This window comes from Hemicordylus capensis, chromosome 3 (genome assembly GCF_027244095.1).
Source record: "Hemicordylus capensis ecotype Gifberg chromosome 3, rHemCap1.1.pri, whole genome shotgun sequence".
NCBI lineage: Eukaryota > Metazoa > Chordata > Lepidosauria > Squamata > Cordylidae > Hemicordylus > Hemicordylus capensis.
In genome coordinates, this window is record NC_069659.1 from 10437833 (window position 1) to 10459308 (window position 21476).

The 21476-nt window shown below is 47.2% G+C and overlaps 2 protein-coding genes across 6 annotated transcripts in view; both read right to left on the minus strand.

Moving 5' to 3' along the window:
* GAB2 (GRB2 associated binding protein 2) overlaps positions 1-6646 on the minus strand; it is a 192080-nt gene extending 185434 nt beyond the window's left edge. Inside the window, exon 1 of the mRNA XM_053304682.1 lies at positions 6125-6646. Coding sequence (XP_053160657.1) covers positions 6125-6196 — 72 coding nt within the window. The 5' untranslated portion in view covers positions 6197-6646. The remainder of the gene's footprint in view (positions 1-6124) is intronic.
* A 6397-nt stretch (positions 6647-13043) lies between these two features.
* Positions 13044-21476, minus strand: part of NARS2 (asparaginyl-tRNA synthetase 2, mitochondrial) — a 65725-nt gene continuing 57292 nt past the window's right edge. For all 5 annotated transcript variants that reach the window (XM_053304683.1, XM_053304684.1, XM_053304685.1 and 2 more), the window contains 2 exons: positions 15007-15033; positions 13044-13474 (listed from right to left, as the gene is read on the minus strand). In XM_053304683.1, coding sequence (XP_053160658.1) covers positions 13330-13474; positions 15007-15033 — 172 coding nt within the window. In that variant the 3' untranslated portion in view covers positions 13044-13329. The remainder of the gene's footprint in view (positions 13475-15006; positions 15034-21476) is intronic.

Below are 21476 nucleotides of genomic sequence, written 5' to 3' on the forward strand. Positions count from 1 at the left end.
TGGAGGCCTTCAGGAGAGCCTTAAAGACCCCATCTTTTTAGCTAGGTCTTTTAGGGTATCTAGTTTTAATTTTATTTATTTATTGAATTGATATATCGCCTAGTATAAAAATCTCAAGGTGGTATACAGAATTAATCTTAATTTTAAACTGGTTCAAAGGGTTTTTTTTAAAAAACTTTTAATTGTTTTATTATCTGTTTTTTTATTTCAGCGTAAAGTACCCTGAGCCACTTTAGGAAGGGTGGTATTTAAATCGAATTTAAAAAAATAATCATGACAAATCTCACACTCACCGATTGCCAGATCTGCACAAAAGTCAAGAGATACACCTTTGCATTAGACAGTCTCTTTGATGGTGCTATTTTTGAATTTCCCCCAGAACCGACTGCTGCTTTGTGATGTGCTCAAGAAGGCCTGCAATGCTGTCTGCAGACGGTCCTGGTGAAGGAGAGCACACACACACCCCACCCCGCTGCATCTTACATCCCTCCCAACGTCTAGCCTGGGTCTGCTGCTGCTTCCTTGACATTTCAACCTATTGGCTCTTGCCCTGCCCTCAGGAGCAACCAAGGACAAGCCTGCTCCTTCCGTGTGGCAGCCCTAGGAAACTCGGTTGCGTGCTCCTCTTCACCTGCCTTTGATTGACAGCCCTACAAAGAAGGACCACTTGCTCTGTAGGGATACAATGCCATGATACATTCATCAGTCATCCCTCAACTCCATAATTAAGAATTAAAATAGCATACCCAGAGAACAGTAACTCTGTTGTGGTCTCTACAACCCCTTTTATTTATTTATTTAGGTCCCAGCAATTCCTTCATTGAGCGTTGTTATGCTCCCTTTCCTCCCAAGAGCTCAAAGCGGCAAGCGTGATTCTCCCTTTTATCCTAACCACCCCCCTGTGAGGTAGGTCAGGCCGAGACATGGCGGCTGACATCCAGAGCAATGGAGCACTTGCTGAATGAACAGAGTTGTGCTAATGCAGGAACTTAGCTTCGTTGTTTTGAACGAGGGGATTGGCACAAGAGTGCAAATCTTGCAGGGACTATATCTTGGAGTGCCTATAGCATTAGAACAAATAAAGCATGCCACGGCTGCACAATGGAAATTGCAGTTGTGGTGTCACAAGACTCGTCGGCAGCACAAACTCCAGACTTAGTGGAACTAGCAAGTGCAACAATTTTGTGCTAGTCAAAAGCATTCTGTTGCTCTGGATGTCAGCCAGTGACTCGCCCACAGGGGTGTGCATGAACCAAAAAGCACAGTTCAGTCCGAATTTGAATCCATTCGAACTGAACCATGTTGCTCCGAACCGTGACCAAACTAGGCCCAGTTCAGGTGAACCAATTCTGCAACAAACCATTTGTGCACACCCCTACTTCACCGAAGGTTGTGCAGTGAGCTTCACGGCTCACAGGAGAACTGAACCAAGCCTTCCCCAGTCCTAGTCCAGTTTAATTATGGGTGGAGAGCTGGTCCGTATGAATTGTTTCTTTTGCTAAGCAGCATTCACCTTGGCTTACATTTGAGTGGGCAACTATACGTGAGCACTGTCTGCGGTAAGATATTTCCTTTAGGAATGGGGCCATAACTCAGTGGGAGAGCATCTGCTTTGCATGCAGAAGGTCCCAGGCTCAATCCCTGGCAACATCTTGAGGCAGGAAAGATTCCTGCCTGAACCCTTGGAGAGCTGCTACCAGTCAGTATAGACAATACTGAGCTAGATGGACTAATGGTCTGACTCAAGAGAAGGCAGCTTCCAATGTTCCCCTAAGCACTAAACTACTCTGCCTCCCTGGGCTGTCCTTAGACAGCCCTGGTGGGGTGCGGGGCCCGGGGCAAAGGGGGGGACACACACAGAATTGCAGCGCGTCATTTTTCAAACTGCAGGTGGCTCAGGTTTTTAAATGTTCCCCTAGCTTTTTCCATGCATACATGGAGAAGAGGTCTATGCGATGTATTTCTCCCCAGTGCTCTTGTTTATTGCACAAAGGTGGTCATACACTCTTTTACACCTGGTTTCAGACTGGTGGATCGCTCGGATCAAGCAAAAACATGAAGTAGAGCCTTCAAGCTCGAAGCCTGCTCACTACCCCTGGTTCCAGGGACCCCCAAGCCCTGAAGGCAGCCCTGGTTGCCTTCCTAAAGAATACAGGAGCCAGCCAACCATGCGCCTTGCTGAACGGCCTGAGAGCTGCAGCACTGCCATCCATCACTGGAGCTGGTGCAGTTTCACCATCACCGGTGGAATCTTGCCAGCTAGAATCCAGGCTTTGCAAACTGCTGATTCACAGCTCACTTAAAGGCTTTTCCGTACCTGTTGACCCTGTGGATCAAAACATCAATCCCGTGCGAGGCTGGGAAGAAGGAAACAGCTGAAATGTATGGACCTTGACCCTTTCACAGTTAGGCTGGGATCAGAGGCAGAGGTGGGGATGGAACCCCATCCTGTTTAAATTGTATTGCTATGCACACAAGGTTTGTGAGAGACTGAGAAGCCCTGAGAGATTGCTTGAATTGGACCCCAGATAATTCGTTACTGCTGTGGTCCCACAACACCCATGGAAAACACCCTACATACCTTCCCACAACCACTGAGCCAGTGTGGGGTAGTGGTTAGAGTGCTGGACTAGGACCGGGGAGACCCAAGTTCAAATCCCCATTCAGCCATGAAACTAGCTGGGTGACTCTGGGCCAGTCACATCTCTCTCAGCCTAACCTACTTCACAGCGTTGTTGTGAAAGAGAAACTCAAGTATGTAGTACACCGCTCTGGGCTCCTTGGAGGAAGAGCGGGATATACATGTAAAAATAACAATAACAATAACACTGAAGCACACAAACAGCCAGGAGCTGGCGTTATAACCGTGTATTTCTTTTACAATATCTACAACTCTCTTTCAACATCCACACTACAAACATCTCTCTTATGGCACTCCAGATTGTCGGGGAGGGAGGATTTCAGAATCGCTGGTGCTTTCTCCTCCACAGCAAACAAGATTGGCAAAAGTCAGTCTAGCCAGTGAACTCTATTCAGAGATTATGTTGCACGCGTGTACAAATTTCTGGATTACACTCGTACATGTATTTGTGTGAATAACTATATCTGTGTTCATGTTAAGAGTGAACCTGGGTACAGACCCTTAAACACAGGATACAGATGGGGAGTGAGGATGGGGCCTTTGATCAGTGTTAGAACATCTGAGGTCCCGGGTTCAATCCACCTGAGAACACATCTCTTCAGCCAGGCTTTCTCAGCTTTTTAAAACTTGTTTTTAAATTCTTCTGATTATTTAATTGTTGTTTTACGATGTTTTTAATTGTTAATTATTGTTTTTATGCTTTATTATTTTTGTTTTAATTATTAACTGATTTTAATGGTGTTTTAATGTAAACCGCCCTGAGCCTTTTGGAAGGGCGGTATAAAAGTTTTAATAAATAAAATAAAATAAAATAAAATAAAATAAAATAAATCCCTGGCATCTCCAGGTAGGGCTGAGAAAAAATAGTGTGCAAAGGCCTGGAGACCGGCTGCAAGTCAGAGTAGACAATACTGAGCCAGGCAGATCAGTGATCTGACTCAGCAGCTTCCTACGTACTGCTGTACCTGCATTCAAAAGAACATCGACATAACTCGTGTGTGGATCTGTACCTGTGTATGCTGCAGACAGCCCTATTCACATGTTACAACCAACACTTGTACGAGTGCACAGTGTACACAGGCAGAGTTATTCACACGTTATGCTGAATGCAGGTACAACTGTACACTTCTTATCAGTATCATGCATCTGAGAGCCCTGAACCCAGGTTCATTTTTTAAACAAATACATACACAGTCACAGAAAAACATGTACGAGCATCCAGTCACTTGAACGCAGGGATAACTGTGTCAACAGGCTTACAAGTGGTGAAGATAATGCATTAATAGGGCTCCAGTGTCTGCCCCTAGGGTAGCTAGCATATAGATCCCAAAGATGGAGAGAAGCTTCGCCTGTTGAATTCCTGCCTGGCAACCAGCTGCTTAAAAGACACTCGTAATTTGAATTCTTTATTGGAATTTAGGAGAGCCCTAAAGACCTACCTGTCCGGCCTGGCCTTCCAGTGCTCTTAAATTGTTTTTAAGGGTCTTTGATGTTTGTGAACCTCCCTGAGCGATTTTGTAAGGGCGGTCTAAAAATCGAACAAATAAATAAACAAAAGGTACAGAAAACCCGCCCCTAAAATTGCTCTTTAAAATGGCCAACTTCTCCCCTTGACTACCACAGAACCTCAACACACACATACACTTCTCTGCACGTGAAGACTGGCGAGGCATCTGGGTGTGTGGATGCACTGCACTGGAGCCGTCACGAAGCGCAACATGCAAGTCCGGGTGTGTGTGTGTGTGTGTGATCATGCGCCACGCAGGAGGTCCAAGGCAGGACTCCTGGGGGGACCCTCGCAAGCCGGCCCCGCCTGCAAGGAGAAGCGCCAGCGAAGGACGGGTCGGCTCGCACTGCTGAGCCCGGCCGGCCAAGGCGCGCAAGCGGCGCCCCCCCGCTTCTCCCCCGCGTGCATTCCTCGCCAAGGCCGCTAGAGGGAGGGAGGAGGAGCCTGGCCGGCGCAGACGGACGCCCAGCGCCCTAACCCAAACAACAGGACACGCCACCCGCCCAAGTGCCGCTTCTGGGCCCCTCCCATCCGCTCAGCAGGCACCTGTAGCAGCTGCTAGGTGGGACAGCCCCGAGCCGGTGGCGCCTGACGGCAGCCGCCGCAGAGCAGACCGAAGAGTCGAGTTCTTCATGCAGCACAGAAAATTAACTTGTGGAATTCGCGGCCACAAGATATGCCAACAGCTTAGATGACTTTAAAAAGGGGAGCAGACGGATTCAAATCGGACGAATCTGGCAGTGGCGGCTAGTCCTTCTGGGGGCTGCAGAGGCAGGAGCAGGACGCCACCGAATAGCAGCTCCGGGGCAGCAGGAGTGGAGAAAGGACTGCCTCCGCCTTGTCCGTTCCTGGGCTTCTGTGGGAACAGGATGCTGGGCTAGAGGAGCCTTTGGTCTCACCCAGCAGCAGGGCTCGGCTTGTTCCGAGGGGGCAGGCCCTTCTGCACCCGAGACGCCCCAACCGACGCCGAGTGCCTCTTTGATCCGCAACTCCACCCTGATCTCCTGCCCTCACTCCGGAGTCACTCCAGCGTGCCAAAGAACGCCTGGTTCTTCGCCCAAGCAAAGGGCTGTTTCGCCAGGTTACGACAGCCACTTTCAAAATGCTGCTTTCACACACGCATCTGTCCACCTACTAATTGCCAGCTCTTCTCTTTCATGCACCTGTTCTGTTCCGAATCCACGCCTCACTGGAGCGCGCTACCTTCCACATTGCGCGGCAGAACACACATTTTAATCAACCCAGATTCGATGTGTCGGTTGGGAACCAGAGATCCTTCAAATCTGTGCTGACAATGATTGCTCGCGTGTCGCCATCCTATTCCACCTCCCCCTAAACCGGATTACGGGCTGGGGAATAAAAAAAACAAGGCCGATCACGCCGAGCCAGGTGGGGTACCGTCCTGCAAACTGTCCCTCACTTTGGAAAAAGGGGAGAGATCACACATTTGCTTCGCGCCTACTCTTCTCCCCCACACCCCTCTCCGGCAACTCCATCAACACCAGCTCGAACCGATTTCCCCGAACGGGGCGCCCGTGGCTCTGCTTTTGAGGGATAAAGGGTCGGCAGGGCTCTTCCAACTGCCCCCCCCCACCCGGTTCCCTCCCTTGTTTTGGAACTGGGCTAATCATAGTAAGAAATGCGGGGGGCGAGGGAGGCGCACACGCGCGCGCCACCAGACAGATGCGAGATCGATAGGCTCGCTGTTGTCCTGGAAAAAAGAGCCCAAACACGCCCAAGAAAGAAGGCGCTGCCCAGCCAGGCATTCTCACCGCTGGGTAACCTTCAACTAAGGACAAGCCACAGGAGATTGGGGCGGGGGTAGGCAAGAGACGTGCCCCCCCCCCGCCCCAGACCTTGCAAGGACGCCCAGCTCCTGACTCTCTCGGCACACCCGCGCGCTCTCTTTTGGCTTCGTTTTTTGCAGCAATAGCCATAATAAGGATTTCACCCCCCCACCCCCGATCCTGACTCACGTATCTCCTCAACTTCTTCTCCGGGGGAGACTTTCGCAGCCAGCCCGAGCAGACGACCTCTCCGCCACTCATCCTGGGGAACCGGCTGCTTCAGGAGCCAGCTGCTGCTGCTGCTGCGACCGCCCCGGTGCCCGCGGATCGCCCCGCTCCAAGCCGGAGCCGCATCCGAGGAGCTCGAGCAGGGCCGGTGGCGGTGCTTGCGCCGGGCTTCGCCTGAAAGTAGGCGGGCAGGTCCTCCTCCTCCTGGTCAATTTCACAATTGCATTCGGCAGCGAGCGGCGCGCAGAGGAGGCGGCGGCGGCGGCCCCTCTCCGCCTCCTCCCCCCCGCGGGGCGCAGGGCCATCCGTCCCTGGCTGCCTCCATCCACCGACCACAGTGGCTTTTCTGTCTGGCCACACAACCGGCTCGCTGGAGGGAGGAGGGATCCCCCCTTGCAAGCTCGCTCTCGCAGCCGCTTCAGCTGTTCCGAGCGAGGAAGCAGGAAACTCTTTCTCTCGCTCGCTCTTTTCTTCTGCTTCTTCTTGCGGACCCCCCCCCCCCCCGCCGCTTTAGCCCACACACCACGCCTCCCTCGCCGGCTTGCAAAGCAAAACACACACAGGCTGGCTTGTTGGGGGAAACAGGCTTTAGCATCATCGCCGTCATTGCTGATATTGATCAGGCCAGCAAACTTGAGCGGCGGCGGCGGCAGCGGCAGCAGCAGGGAAGAGAGCAGTCAATGGACTGGAATTATTTTTATTTCTGCCGGTCACATTGATGCCCATTATACGCTCCAAATGTGCCCTATTTACATGAAGCAGTTTCTTAGTCCCCCCTCCCTGTATTTGTTCCTTATTTTGGCCCCTGCGGGAGGGGCCTTGTTAAAGGGCAGTTATCAGAAGTTGCTCTGGTCTCCTCCTCCAAGGTTCAGTTCCCCTTCCCAGGTTCTCTAGGACAGGATTTCCCACCTTGGGTCCCCAAACTGAGCTACAACTCCCATCATCCCCAACAACCATTGTGGCTGGGAATGATGGGAGTTGTATTCTGACATCACCTGCAGAACCAAGTTTGAGAACCCCTGGAATTGCAAAACCAGCCAAAAACACTCAGTCCACAATACTGAAGCAAATCAGAGGCAGAAGCCGTTGTTCAACAAATAGCCATTTCCACCTGCCACCTAAGTAGGGGTTTCCCAACTCGTGGTGCTCCAGATGTTGCTGAGCTACATCACCCCCAGCTACAATTTGTTATGGAGGGGGATGATGAGGACCTACAACTCCCATCAACATCTGGAGTACCACAGGTTGGGAGTCCCTGACCTAAAGGATGTGTTTGTTCACTTAAAATCATATATAGCCTACTTTCTATCATACCAGGAAAGTGGTATACAATAACTAAATCCTATTAAAGGTAAAGTGTGCCATCAAGTCGATTTCAACTCCTGGTGCCCACAGAGCCCTGTGGTTGTCTTTGGTAGAATACAGGAGGGGTTTGCCATTGCCATCTCCAGTGCAGTGTGAGATGATGCCTTTCAGCATCTTCCTATATTGCTGCTGCCCAATATAGTACCAGCAGGGATTCAAACTGGCAACCCTCTGCTTGTTAGTCAAGCATTTCCCTGCTGCGCCACTTATTAGCCACAGTTAATAATCACTTGGTAAGCAGAACCAGCATCAAACAATATATGGCCTCATAAAACCTCAAAGAGCAAATGCCTGTTTCAAAGAAAAATATTTTCAAAACCCATCCCAGCTCAAAAGGCCTGTCAGACCTCCTGGAGGACATCCCACCATTGTGGCACCATCACTGAGAAGGCCCTGTCCCTGTTACCTGCCAGCTGCATTTCCAGGGGAGCTGGGCCTGAGAGAAGGGCTTCCACAGCTCATCTTAAGGCACAGGCAGGTTAATATGGACAAAGGTGGTCCTTCACACAGAGTTGCCATACCCCCTGGCATTCTGGGTTTCTCCCAGATTTTAAGCACCTCACCCAGATTGCTTAGCCCGCCCAGATTTAAGATTTCATTTTTCATTAAGCTAAACTCTAGTCCTTGTAGAAACGGAGTTATGGAGCAAAATATGCAGTCACTCTTCTGCTCAAAAATTATTTTGAAGCCAGTTTACATAATATGCAAATTAGGCACCCAGATTTGGAGAGCCAGAATATGGCAACCCTATCTTCACAGCTCTGAATAGTCTGGGATACTCTGTTGGAATACCAGCACTTAATCGGAGCCCCCAAACCAACAGGTACCATATTTACCCAAATAGAATACAATTTAAGACAACCTTAAGGAGGTACATCAAGGATTGGCGATTGGAGTGAATTACTCCGATCCTATGCCAACTGCACTGATTACCTTACCGTATTTACCTGAATCCAAAACTAGGTTTTTTCCAAGTTCTTTGATGTTAGAAATCCAGGTGGGGTGGGGTGTGTTCCACCATACCTTAGAATTCTGCAGCCCAATCTTCTGCATGCTTACTCAGAAGTTAGGCTCACTGGGTTCAACAGGGCTGGCTCCCATTTCACTCTGCATGCAGAAGAGCGCTGCTGAGGTAGGGTCAGGCCTACCTTATAACCACTAGCCAGCTCCTGCAAGAGTAGATAAACTCTTGCACTTTTCCTGCAGTCCCTTTGGAAGTCTTCAAGAGTGGGTTGGCTCACAGGTGCTTGTTTATCATTGGATTATGGCAGTCGAAATTGACTTGACTGGCACACTTGTGTGTGTATAGGAAGGCAGCTTTAAGGTGGAACTGCAATTACCTTTGCAAGCAGGTGTTCACAATCCTAGGCGTGCATTAAATGCGGTGAAGAGCATCTGTTGGGGAGAATGGGCATGCAGCAGGAGTGGGTACCCAATTCTTCCTGTGCCCACTAGCTTTTCCTTATGCCCCCCCGAGCAGACTGACAGACTTCCAACTTTTAGCTATTTATGATTCTGTGTCTTGGACACCGAGGTAAGAGGACATGTTTTAAACACTTTCACACCAAACTGAGTTGCAAACTTCCCACATTTATAGAGGAAGGCCCCCTGGTTCTCCTTCTTACCTCCCATTTCTTCATCCTTGCAAAGCCACTTCCTGATGGCTGATCCGCCTATTGGGACCAGCCAGACAATATTCACCTTGAGCAGAGAAGGCTTTCAAGAGACGAGATCCATCTCCAAGTCTCCTGTGCAGATGTCCTTTTGGTATTGAGATGGATGGGTGTGTGTGTGTGTGTGTGTGTGTGTGTGTGTGTGTCACACCTGCTGCTCTTGCACCTGAACTCCACAGAGTCCCACTGGCTAAGGATCCATGTACATCCATCTCAATAAAGCTCTTTATTAGGGTGACCAATCCTGATTGAAGCCTTTCCCGCAGGCAGGGCCTTTTTAAGACTGAGGGGCTGGGGTCAGAATGTTCATTTGAGGACCACCTCGCATTTCCTCTGGCTGACATTCTGTGCAATGTTATGCACACGATGGAATGCAACGTTTGCACAGTTGCTCGAGTGTGCTGTGGCACAAGTGCCAAAACTGTGCACATGGAATTAAGCGATAACGCAGTCATTGTATACAATGGCCACACTGTCATCCAACTCCTTTTAATGTTTTTTGCACTTGCCCCACAACACTCTTGTGCCGCTGTGCAAACTTTGCATCCCATCATCGCACAGCATGTCAGCCATTGCATACTGTGCCCATGGAATATTCCAGAGTACTGAAATAACTCTCGAACCTAGGGTTATAATATAACTGATTAATTTTATTGCCTTGAATGAAAAGGCTTGATCTGATCATTTAAAATACTACATCATACCTTGGATGCCCCACCACCACACACCCCATGTATGGGGTCCAGGGCAACTGCCCCTCTTGCCTCCCCCCCCCCGAATTTTTCACTTCAACCTGGTAGAAGTGATTGTGTGGAAGCAAGCTAGAAGGAAAACTTGAGTAGCTTTTCCTCCTAACTTGCTTCCACACAACCAAAAGTTGGGAGTGCACACCAGAAGTTCCCAAAATTGGGTCCAGTGTTCTCTCTAACACGGATTCCCAGATGTTGACTACAAGCAAAAGCCATTGCAGCTGGGGATTCTGGGAGTTGTAGTCAACAACATCTGGGAATCCCTGTTAGAGGGTACACTGGCTGGGTCCCCAGGTGATGACAGACTACAGCTCCCATCATCCCTGGCCACAATGGCCAAATGGAATGACGGGATTTGTAGTGCAACAATATCCTTCAACCATTGTAGCTAGGGATGGGGGTTGTAGTGTCAACAACTGGGGACCCAAGGCTGGGAACCGTTGGTGTAGACCAGAAGTAGGCAACCTTGGCTAGCCAGCTGTTGAACTGCAACACCCATCATTCCCAGCAACTAAGGATGTTGGGAGTTGTAGTTCAACAGCAGCCAGAGAACCAAGAATGGGAACCCTTGGTGTGTAGACAATACTGGGGCTGATGCACCAATGGTCTGACTTGGTAGAAGGCAGCATCCTATGACACAATGCCAGAAGCACTACACTTCTGAATGAATAAATACTATGTGAAGAAAATATTTTTCTATGTAAGCCCGTATATTATTAATAGTAGGAGAGAGGCTAACTGGGCAAAGAGGCACCTTTTTAGCATGGTGATTCTTTTCATTTAGCAGGGGGAGAGTAATTGGCCTTATCCACCCCCAGCACAATACCTCCAGTGACTGTTGCTGGTGTCACTTTAGATTGTGAACCCTTTGGGGGCAAGGATCCATCTTATTTATTTAATTCATTTTTCTCTCTAAGTAAACCGCTTTGGAAACTTTTGTTGAAAAGCAGTATATAAATAGTTATTGCACTGCACTTGCCAAATTCTCTCTTCTGCACAGGTATTCAGGGCAACTACATCCTGGCCAATGAGATGCCATGGAGAGAGAGAGAGAGAGAGAGAGTGTGTGTGTGTGTGTGTGTGGCTCCTGCCCTCCTAAATCATGTTGATTGACTGCTGTGAACTAATGGGATAACTCCCTGCTGCAGCTGGGTCTTCCAGTTCCACTTAGACCCAGTCCCTTAGCTTGAATTTGTTTCTTAAGTCAAAACAATAGTCTGTGCTGATGCTTTGGATGCAATTACACTAGAAAGATCACCAAGGAAAGATCTACCACACCTGTAACATTCCTAGCAGATTACTCATGACAAAAAAGAAAAATTACAAGAGATGATGAAGCAAAATTCCAGTGAATGCATATGCCAGAAAGAGAATGATGCAATGAGGGTCAGAGGTGCATGAAATGGAATGTTCAGTGATGGTTTACAGACAAAAACCTTCTTTAAATATATTAAAGACTTTGCACAATCTTAAAATGAGGAGCTGTGCCATCTACTGGAGCAAAGCTGGAACTGACAAATAACGTCTTGTTCTACAAAAGGGCAAGTGTCTATTATTTATACCAGAGCTTAAGGGCAGGGCAGGGGAGCATGTAATTTCCACAGGAGCAGAAACTACTCACAGATTGTGGTACTGGGTACAGAATTCAGCTTCCTGAGATTCTCAGCATTTGCTTTTTAAAAAAAGAAGAAGCTAATGTCTACTAGGTCTCATGGTCACACACTCTCGAAAGTATGACCATCAAAAGACTGAAAACCACAGAATGCACATTTCCTGTCAGTTTGCAAGCACAGAACAATGATCTGATTATTCTGTTCTGAATAAAGTTGTGGCATGAGATTTGGGGATTCCCCTTCCCAGCACTTGTTTCAGTGCTAAATCAGAATATGGCCATCTCTCCCAAGTTATGCTGCATGTTATTTCCATTTCTTCACCAGAAAAAAAAAGAAATCAACATATTTCTCAAGTTTCCATCTAGATTGCCATAGAGGGCAGGGCTCCAGCAGGTGGAAGCTTTCCTACCTCTGCTGAACCATGAAATGACAGGCTGCACCTGCCAAAATTCTCTCTTAATTAGATGTTTCACAAACACTGACTGACGTCAAAGTATTGTTATCTTCATGATGCAAATAGGGAAACTGAGGGAGAGGAAGATTAAGCAACCATTCTAATTGCCAGAGAATGTTATTAACTGGTGGAGAGAGTGAAGGCCTCTTTAATTTTCCATCGCATACTAGGTATGAGTCAAGAATCACCTGTTTTTTGTAGGTGATGAGGATTTCTGATAAACTCAGATGCTCTACATGTTGAAAGGTAATACACAAATACCCCAAATACATCAACTATCTAAAACTACCTTCTACAGACCACTGACTAAGGCAGTCTCAATGCTGTCTACGCCAACCGGCCACAGTGCTCCAAGATTTCAGGCAGGGATCTTCTCCAGCTGTGCTACCATGATGTTCTTAACTGGAGCAGTCAAGGATTGAATCTGGGACCTTCTACGTACAAAACATCATCTATAGCCCTTCCCTATATGCAGTGATGTCACGCAGTCAGGCAATCTTGTGTGACTGAATTATCCCCTCAGTCCTCATAAAGAGCTGCAGCAGGGCAACACACCCTTAGAGGACACTGCCTTTTGTCCCTCTGCATGATTTACTGCTCTGGGCTTACCTCTTTCCAGTCAGAAGGCACATCCAGATCTGTGACTCATACAGGAATGCAAGAGGTGGACTCCTCTAGGAGTAGGTCATTCTCACACACTCTGCAGGTAACCTTTTTGAATGGTAAAGGTGAAGCATGCCTCCCATTCCAGAAGTCATCCCAGTGGCCTAACCCTTTCCAATACTCAGATAATAAGGGAATCATTTCTGATCTCAAGTCAAGCATGAGTTCAGTTTGGGGGGGGTGGTGGTGGTGGAAATCCCCATTTTTTTACAGTCTATTTTACCCCAGCAAACATTACAGGAACAATAAACAACACTTGTCAATCTTACAACTCTACCCTTCCCAGCACTGGATGGCTATCCAATTGAGCTTCTGTCCTTTCCGTGTCAGAACCTCCAGCTTGGCACAAATCTTTCCTACAAATCCATGAACACCTAGACAAATTTATTTTATTCAGTCTAGTTATGTCTAAGTTAGAGTTAGTTGGTTTTCCATCTCCATATGGTGCCAAGTGCTCTCCAGATGTAAAGGCACTGTCTACGAATACAAACTTGCTTCAGCTTTAGAACTTCAAGTCTTCAGAATGAAGTTTACATAACGTATTTGGTGGGAGGAAGAAAAGGTCCCCCTCTTCTTCCCAAGAGTGCTGCACCATGATGACATTCAGGCAATTATGAATTGCAAAGAACTCAGGAACCCAGGAGAAATGCTACAAGACACACGAGTTGGGAAATCGTGGGAAAGGAATGACATCTTTGATGTTCTCAACTCCCAAGATGGTTCGGAGGTAACGCTCAAACCCCATTCCAAATCCTCCATGGGGGGTTGATCCAAACCGACACAGCTCTAGGTACCTGGAGTGCAAGCCAGCAGATAGTTATGCTCACAAACGCTTTCCATTTGTGGTAAATCCCTTGATGCTCAATATCTGCTATCAGAACTTCCTGTTTCATTTGCCTTATGCAAAGTCTAGGGATTCCCATCCTTGGGCCCCCAGATGTTGTTGAGTTTCAACTCCCATCATCCCTAGTCCCTCTCGCCACGATGGCTTGGAAAGATGGGAGTTGTAGCCCAACAACATCTGGAGTTCCAAGGTTGGGAACATTTGGTATAGCCCGATGATTATCACACTCTTTGAATCTTTCCTCCCTCCTTATGACTATTTCTGAGAAAGCTGGGAATATTATGGATGCATAACTGGAGCATCTGTGGGCAAGGGGCAGGTACTGGCAGATCAGGGGTAACCTGCAGATTGTCTATTCAGTTTCACAAAAATCTGAAGGGGAAAAAACCTAAGGGTGCAAGCAGGCAAGCAAACAACCCAAATACAATGTAATTCAATGGAGTGGAATGTTCACTGACTCAGAGGGCAGTTAACAGACAACCAGGTGGATGGAGGTCATGGAACTCAGTGATGAGGAGGGCTTGAACAAAAAGAGTGGGGAATTTCTCAGCTTGAAGAATACTTCAAGACAATCAAACATCCTTCTACTTCTGAGGGGGAAAGGTGCTTAAAGCTTTCACCCGGGCTCAGGCACAGGCTCATGTAACATATACATTCTAGGGATATACTGTCACATTTCATTGCAGGCCCATGCTTGTCTTAACTTATTCTTCTTTCTACCTCCCCCCAAACAGGCGGTGGTGTTTGAAAAGCTGCACACACAGCTCCACGAATCATTTTCTTCTGCAGCCCTTCGAGAAGTTTCTCTCCCAGTAAAGCTTCCAATGGTCTGCCTCTGCAGCTTCAAAGTCTGGAGACAGGGGAAAGCTGGCCATGTAGACAGCAATGGAAGTGGGAGTAAGAAAAAGCTAGCAATAAGCAGGGGGCTTTTTATCTCCCTACTGCTACCAGCTAGAAAGGCCCAGATGTGCTTGCTAAAAAATAAGCTGTGGAAAGTGGTCAGCCATCCTGGCAATCCTCATGTCCCTCAAAGGGTCTCCCTTGCAGCCTGAGTAGCAATGTCACAGCCACATATCAAAGCAGCACTACGTGGATTAAGGGACCCACTTCTGTCCCATTGTTGCTCAGTGGCCTTTGCAATTACTAGACAGAGGTCTAAAACCTGGATGGGTTCAGACATGCCTTCTACCCATTTTAATCCAACCCATTTAATCCAGGGAATGCGGGAATGTGACAGCTCCATCACTTGCTCACCATGCTTGTTGGGCATATTGGGAAAAACACGCAAAAGTAATTATTCTATACCAACTGGGGCACAGAAGAAGCAGGAGAGGCCATCGTACAACCACTCCTCTGCACAGCAAGAAGACTGAATTACTCCTCCACCATCTGGTAGGTGCAAAAGATTACGTGAATCGGGTCCATTTGGATGATTTGGTTAGCGGAATAGCAAATGACAAATGGCTCTGTGCTATGCCTTACCATTGATAGGTGTCTTCAAGTCCCAACCTGCGGAAGCAACAGAAGGAACCCTCCTCAGTACATCAGCAATGGTGACAAATTCCACAGCACTAGCCCTGTTAAGTCTGTGGTAGCAAACACAACTATGGCGACACTGTGAGGACTAACACATTTATCATGGCATGAGCTTTTTGTGGGATGGAACCTCAGGTGCACTGGCGGATGCACCTGAGGAAGTGGGCATCTGACAATTGGGCTCTAGCCCACAAAAACATATGCCACAATACATGTGCTATTTTTTTTTTTTAAGGTGCCACAGGACTTTTAGTGGTTTCATCAGCAATGGTGGCCTCAAAAACCAAGGCATGCAATGATATTTACACACTCTGCGAGGCGAGGCTCACGATCAGTGAGATTTGCCTGAATGGGATTTGCGGGGAGAATTAGCCCGCTCTCCCCGCAGACGATCGAGGCAGCAGCCCTGGGCGGCCGGATCAGCTGCCCACATGACTGCCAGCTCCGTCACAAGCCCGTGGGGATTGGGGGCTGCACAGCCCCTGGAAGTTTGCGGGGCATCCTGGAGATCCCAGAAGTTTGTGGGGTGAGTGTGCGGGGCATCCTGGAGAGGTCCCCAGGACTGGGATGCTTGTTTCAGCCTCCCGGCGGGGGTCTCCTCGTCTGTTGCTGCGGTGTGGAGTCACAGCACGGCAATACACGATCCAATAGACGGGGTTAGCAGAGCACTCGCTCCGCTAACCTTGTCTAGGGGGAGGGGGAATTAGGAGTGTTTACTGCTGGGAGCCGCGCCGCTCCCGTGGCGGCAGATGATTGGGCAAAAGCGGGCTAGGCTCCCTTAGCCGGCTTTTGCCCCATCGTGAGAATCTCCTCTGCGGGTCTGAAAACACCACACACACAAGACTTTGAACAAAAGAAGCTGCCTCATACAGAGCCAGAGCCTTAGGCCAGCTAGGTTAGTACTGTCGACTCTGACTGGAAGCAAATCTTCAGGGTCTCAAGCAGGGGTGTTAGGAATGAGCCCCGTCTTGAGCCCAGAACTGTTTATGGGTCTCCCAAGTGACACCAGGACCTTTTTAGATCCAACATAGGCAATATCAGAGACCAAACAGAGCAAATGGGAGAGAAGGTTTTGACAGCAGCATCCCTCAGGAATTTCAGAGTATTAGACCGAACACATCTCTGAGTAAATCAGCAGGCTTGATAAGACCCTGGAGGGACAGTAACCAGATTGATAGGCATACTCTTAAGGAGCCACTTCAGGAAATGCAAACTAGAAGCAACCATCCTATCTGAGCGATAAGACCCATTTCCCCACTAACTGAGCAGAGTACTCAAAACCAACCCCAGAGTTTAAGCATTACACCCATAGTGAGATTTCCACCCTGGAGCAATTCAGCTTATCCGAATGCTACGCTCAGCACAGTCAAACCCGAGATTGGCAGACTGAACCAGAACCACTATAGTAAAATTCTAGAAAGGCAGGAAATGCTAAGCTCACCACTCAAAAAGGGTGCTCACTTGGCAAAGAGGCACCTTTTAATGTGGCGATTCTCTTTATTTAGCAAGGGGAGAGTAACTGGCCCTATCCACCCCCAGCACAGGACCTCCAGTGACTGTTGTTGGTGTCTATCTGATGTTTCTGCCCTGAGCCATTTTTTGAAGGGTGGTATAGAAATCAAACAAACAAACAAACAAACAAACAATATAAAAGCTGCCTCCCTCAAAGCTAGTTCAGTGCACTTTCCACCATATGACCCATGAGGAATCTACGGCTCCATCTGACTGACCCCAAGGATTGAGGCTGTCCACTTCTTGCTAGCCTGACCATCCACCCAACTGTAGCGCAGAGAGGGAGAGTACATTCAGTGGAAGAGTCCCAGAGATTCTCATGCCGAGAGTCTGGGAGTTGAATCACTTGTGGAAATCACTTTGCTTTTGGGCTCCTCAGCACCTTGCAAAGCAAGAACTAGCTGCCCGGAGTCTTCCCTCGCTAGGAGAGCACCCTTGTTTCAGTGCTCCGATTCCAGGAAAAGCTGCCAGACAGGTAGATATAAAGCCCCCCTCTTTATAGCTGTCCACTTTAGGCTAAAACCCTTCCCCTCTACATTTTAGTTCTCTTTTCTATCTTTTACCAACAAAGGAGGGACCCCCAGTCCATGTTGGGGGCCCCTTTGCTCACTTATCTCTGACCAGCATGTAGGTGGTCAGGAGCGCTAACACCAATGGCAATCTCAGCCACGGTCTTCGGTCTTCGTAGGAATAAAAGGCTATGCAGAGCTTGGCTGCCCACCCGTTGCAGCTCCCTCTCAGGCTTTGCTCACACTCAGCTTACATTACAGTGAACCCTGCCTTGGGTCACCTCTCCCTTCTCTGCCCCCTGTAGAATGTTCCTTTACCCCCAAGGTCTAACCCGCCCCTGTGCTTTTCACACTCTTGCAGTTGCTGCTGATTTAAGCCTCCCACTTCACTGGGAACACTGCTGCACTGCATCAATACATTTTGCCTATTCTCCCCTTTCCTAACTTGTCTATGTTCCTAGCTTGCTGATCCTTGTGTCAATTAACCCACACCTGCCCCAAACCATCCCTACACTACGCTGCCATGTTAAAGAGGCAAATTTAATCTCAGAAGACAGGCTAGGAGTTGCGACCTCAGTAACTCTATGGTGACCTGTTCATTTCTATGAGTGTAACTGAATGCATTGGTTTTCTATGTCAGTTTACATACAAGCTACAGTCTACAGAAATTCCCCACATTAACAAATGGATTTGCTAGCATCACAATTAGGAACCTATGGCATTGATTCCACAAATGAGAATGTATATTTTGATGGTTGGTTAATACATATCTGCTACTTTCCATTAGAAGCTTGTGGTCTCCCCTTTGTATCGTTCCCACATGCACACTCAGGCTAGCCCTGGCTGTAAAGAAACCGCAACATACATGTATGTGAGTCATGTGCTGTAAAAGGCGTCTGTCTCATCATCTCCTACCACACCTTTTTTAAAAAAAGGGATATGCAAGAAAGTGATTCTGTTACCTTCCACATGCGAAGCAGGTGCTCTGTCACTGAACTACAGCCCCTTCCCAACTCACACAAGAAAGGAATATCAACAACTGTCAGTTAGGGATACTCAGGCCCTCCTTCCAGAATCCTCTCAGCTTAAAACGGTGGAAGCGAGGACTGCATGGCAATTAATGCAATATTCCAATAATTCTGCAATGATCTTAATAGGCAGCAGGGTTCATGACAAAGAAAGCACTTTCTTAAAAACCCCTGGACCGACCCACCCAAGCCGTTAAGGGCTTTATAGGCAATAACCAGCATTCTGTATTTGACAGTAACTGGCTGTGACTAGCAGCCAATGTAGTTCTTTTCAAATAGAAGGAATGGGGATGCTGGAGACCAACAGTGGCCCCTGGATTTTACCGTCATATGCACCACTATTTTAAGGTAGTTTGTCTCAAGAAATGGACATAGCTGACATATCAGCCAAAGCTGATTAAAAGTGCTCCGGGCCACTGCCAACCTGAGAAACCAGAGAGAGTTTGGGATCCATGAACACGCCCAGGCTACATACTTGTTCTTTCTGGGGGAGTGCAACCCCAACCAGAACAGGCAGATCTAAACCATCTCCTGAGTCTTGACCCTTCACAATCAGTACCTCCGTTTTATTTGGATTAAACTTTAGTTTGTTATCCCTCATCTAGCCCATTACCGCCTCCAGGCAGGTGTTTAGGGAAGTTATGCCATTTCCTGATGATGTTGATATAGAGAAATAGATATGTGTGCAATCAGCATATTAATAACACCATATTGATAACACCCTGCACCAAATCTCCTGATGATCTCTTCTAGTGGTTTCATGTAGATGTTAAAAAGATTGGAGGCAATGCTTTTAACAAGTATGGAATCTTGCATAATTCCATACAATAATTTTAGCTCGTGGCATCCAGGGGGCTCCCAGGCACTTTCCTGTCCTGGCGCTGACCAAATCCAGGCTTGCCTAGCTTCACCAAAGTGGTTGCATTGTGGAAGTTCGCCCTCCCACCCCATCCTTCTCTCAAAACACTTGAACCAGAGTCATTCCATGAAAGTGAATGGAAGGAAGTTTAGGACTAACAAAATGATATGCACTTTTTAACACAGCACATAATTAGTCTATAGAATTTGTTGCCATGGGATGAGATGATGGCCACCAGCTTGGATGGCTTCAAAACCAGCTTAGGCAAATTCATGGAGGGCAGGTCTATCAATGTCTAATAGTCTGATAGATTACCTCCAGGTTTGGAGGCAGGAGGCCTCTGAATATCAGTTGCAGGGGAGCATCAGCAAGAGAAGTGACAGCCTTCATCTTCTGCTTGTGGCCAAACCACCCCAATCTGGTGAGCCATGGTGGGAAACGTGATATTGGACAAGACAGGCCTCGAGTTTGATCCAACAAGGCTCTTCTTGTGCTTATGTTATGGGAGACCATGCTGCGATAGCCAAGGAACATCTTTTAAAACTAAAATTAGAAGCTCGATTCACTCACAAACCCCAAAACAGGCTTAGATCTACAGCACGGGAGGCCCAAGGCCTTTGGGCAAGGTGCCAAATACTGCCCCCCACTGCCAGGGGTAATGCCAACTGCCAACGGACATTTTCTAACTGATCATTCCTAACTGACTCCCCCAAGATTCTGTAAGGGATTTCCCACAGTGTGTGCCGGGCCAACTCCACTGTCAGTCCATTTCCAAAATTCTATGATTTCCTCACTCACTAATATATCAGCTTTCAAATCTACTTCACAGAACCTTGAAGTTATTCTAAATATATACATATATACTCGGGGGCATGGTTATATGGTGGCTCCGTTCCTACCTAGGGGCTTGTACTCAGAAGGTGGTGCTGGGGGATGCCTGCTTCCCTCCTTGGCCTTTGGCCTATGGGGTGCCACAAGGATCTATTCTGTCCCCCCTGCTGTTTAGTATTTACATGAAGCCCCTGGGAGAGGTCATCCGTAGTTAATTTTATTACTTTTATTGTATCAGTGTCTATCTTATTGTTGTGAGCCGCCCCGAGCCGTAGTGCGCTGGTATAAATATTTATATAAAGTATAAGTATTTTTAATAAATAAATAAATAAATAAATAAATAAATAAATAAATATTTAAAATATTCAATATGATATACAAACTATAACCGTGACTATACAAAACCTTATAGGGTCTCAGAAGGCACACTGGTGAACAAAAAAAGACACACACACCCCAAACAACAACAACCACCCTGATATGTACTCTATGCCTTTATCTATACAGATATAAATCCCAAATATAAATATACTGACAGTCTGAAACCACATTTTAAATACTCACATTATAAAAGACAGGAAATGTATGGTCACAAAAGTAATCCAATCCAAGTGTATAAATCCAAAAAGCATATCACAAATATATATAGAAAGGTCTGTAAGCATACAAAATATATACAAAAAGTACCCAAAGGGAGGCTCAAGTGGGAGTCCTGAGCTGCAAAGGATTCATCAGCTGTCTATATCAGATATATGAAGTAAACTGTATTACATGTAGTTTGTACGCCTGTGATGTGGTGCAGCGCAAGGAGACGCTTTAACAATCCGATGTCCTGGGCCAGATGCGTTTTGACCAATACAGTCTTCGTCAGTGTCATTAACTGTGGTAAATCATGCTTCTTGTTTTCCCATGTAATTATTTCAAGATTCTGCATTTAGTCTACTTCAAAACAGATCTATGGCTATAAATACAGTATCCTCTCTCTGTGCAATTGTTTTAATCGGATTACTTTTATGACCATATGTTACCTATCTTTTATAAAGTGAGTATATACTGTAGATTGTGGTTCCAGACTGTCAATATATTTACATCTGGGATTTATATTTATATAGATAAAGGCATAGAGTATATATCTGCTTTTGGGGGGGTGCTTTTTTGTTCAACAATACACAATCTATTAAAATGTTGTTGTTTTTCAAAAAAGCAACCCACAGATCATTTTGTCACCAAAAAACATTTAAATCTATTCATTGAATGCAGCACAGTAAGATGTTCCGACATACAACTTGAGAGTTACTGGCACAGGGGAGATAGGCAATGCATGTGAAAGGCTGCAGACACTTAAGAGAAGTGCAACATAAATACTGTTATTAGAAATGGGGCTTTGCTTAAGCAAGGTGTTCACAGCTGGGGTCTGGCAGGAATTGGCCTTGCATGTCCTACTGGTTAGGGCAGGTGTTCTCAAACTTGGATCCCCAGATGTTGTTCGGTCATTGTGGCTGGGGATGATGGGAGTTGTAATCCATCTGGGGAACCAAGTCTGAGAACCCTGGGTTAGGGGGTTTGTGCCTTCTCCTAACTCCTTTGCATCCCCACCACCTCCTTGTCCCTCCAAATAATTCCTCAAATCCCTCCTTTTTCTGTGCCTCTTTTGCCTTATCCCCTTAATTCTCTTCC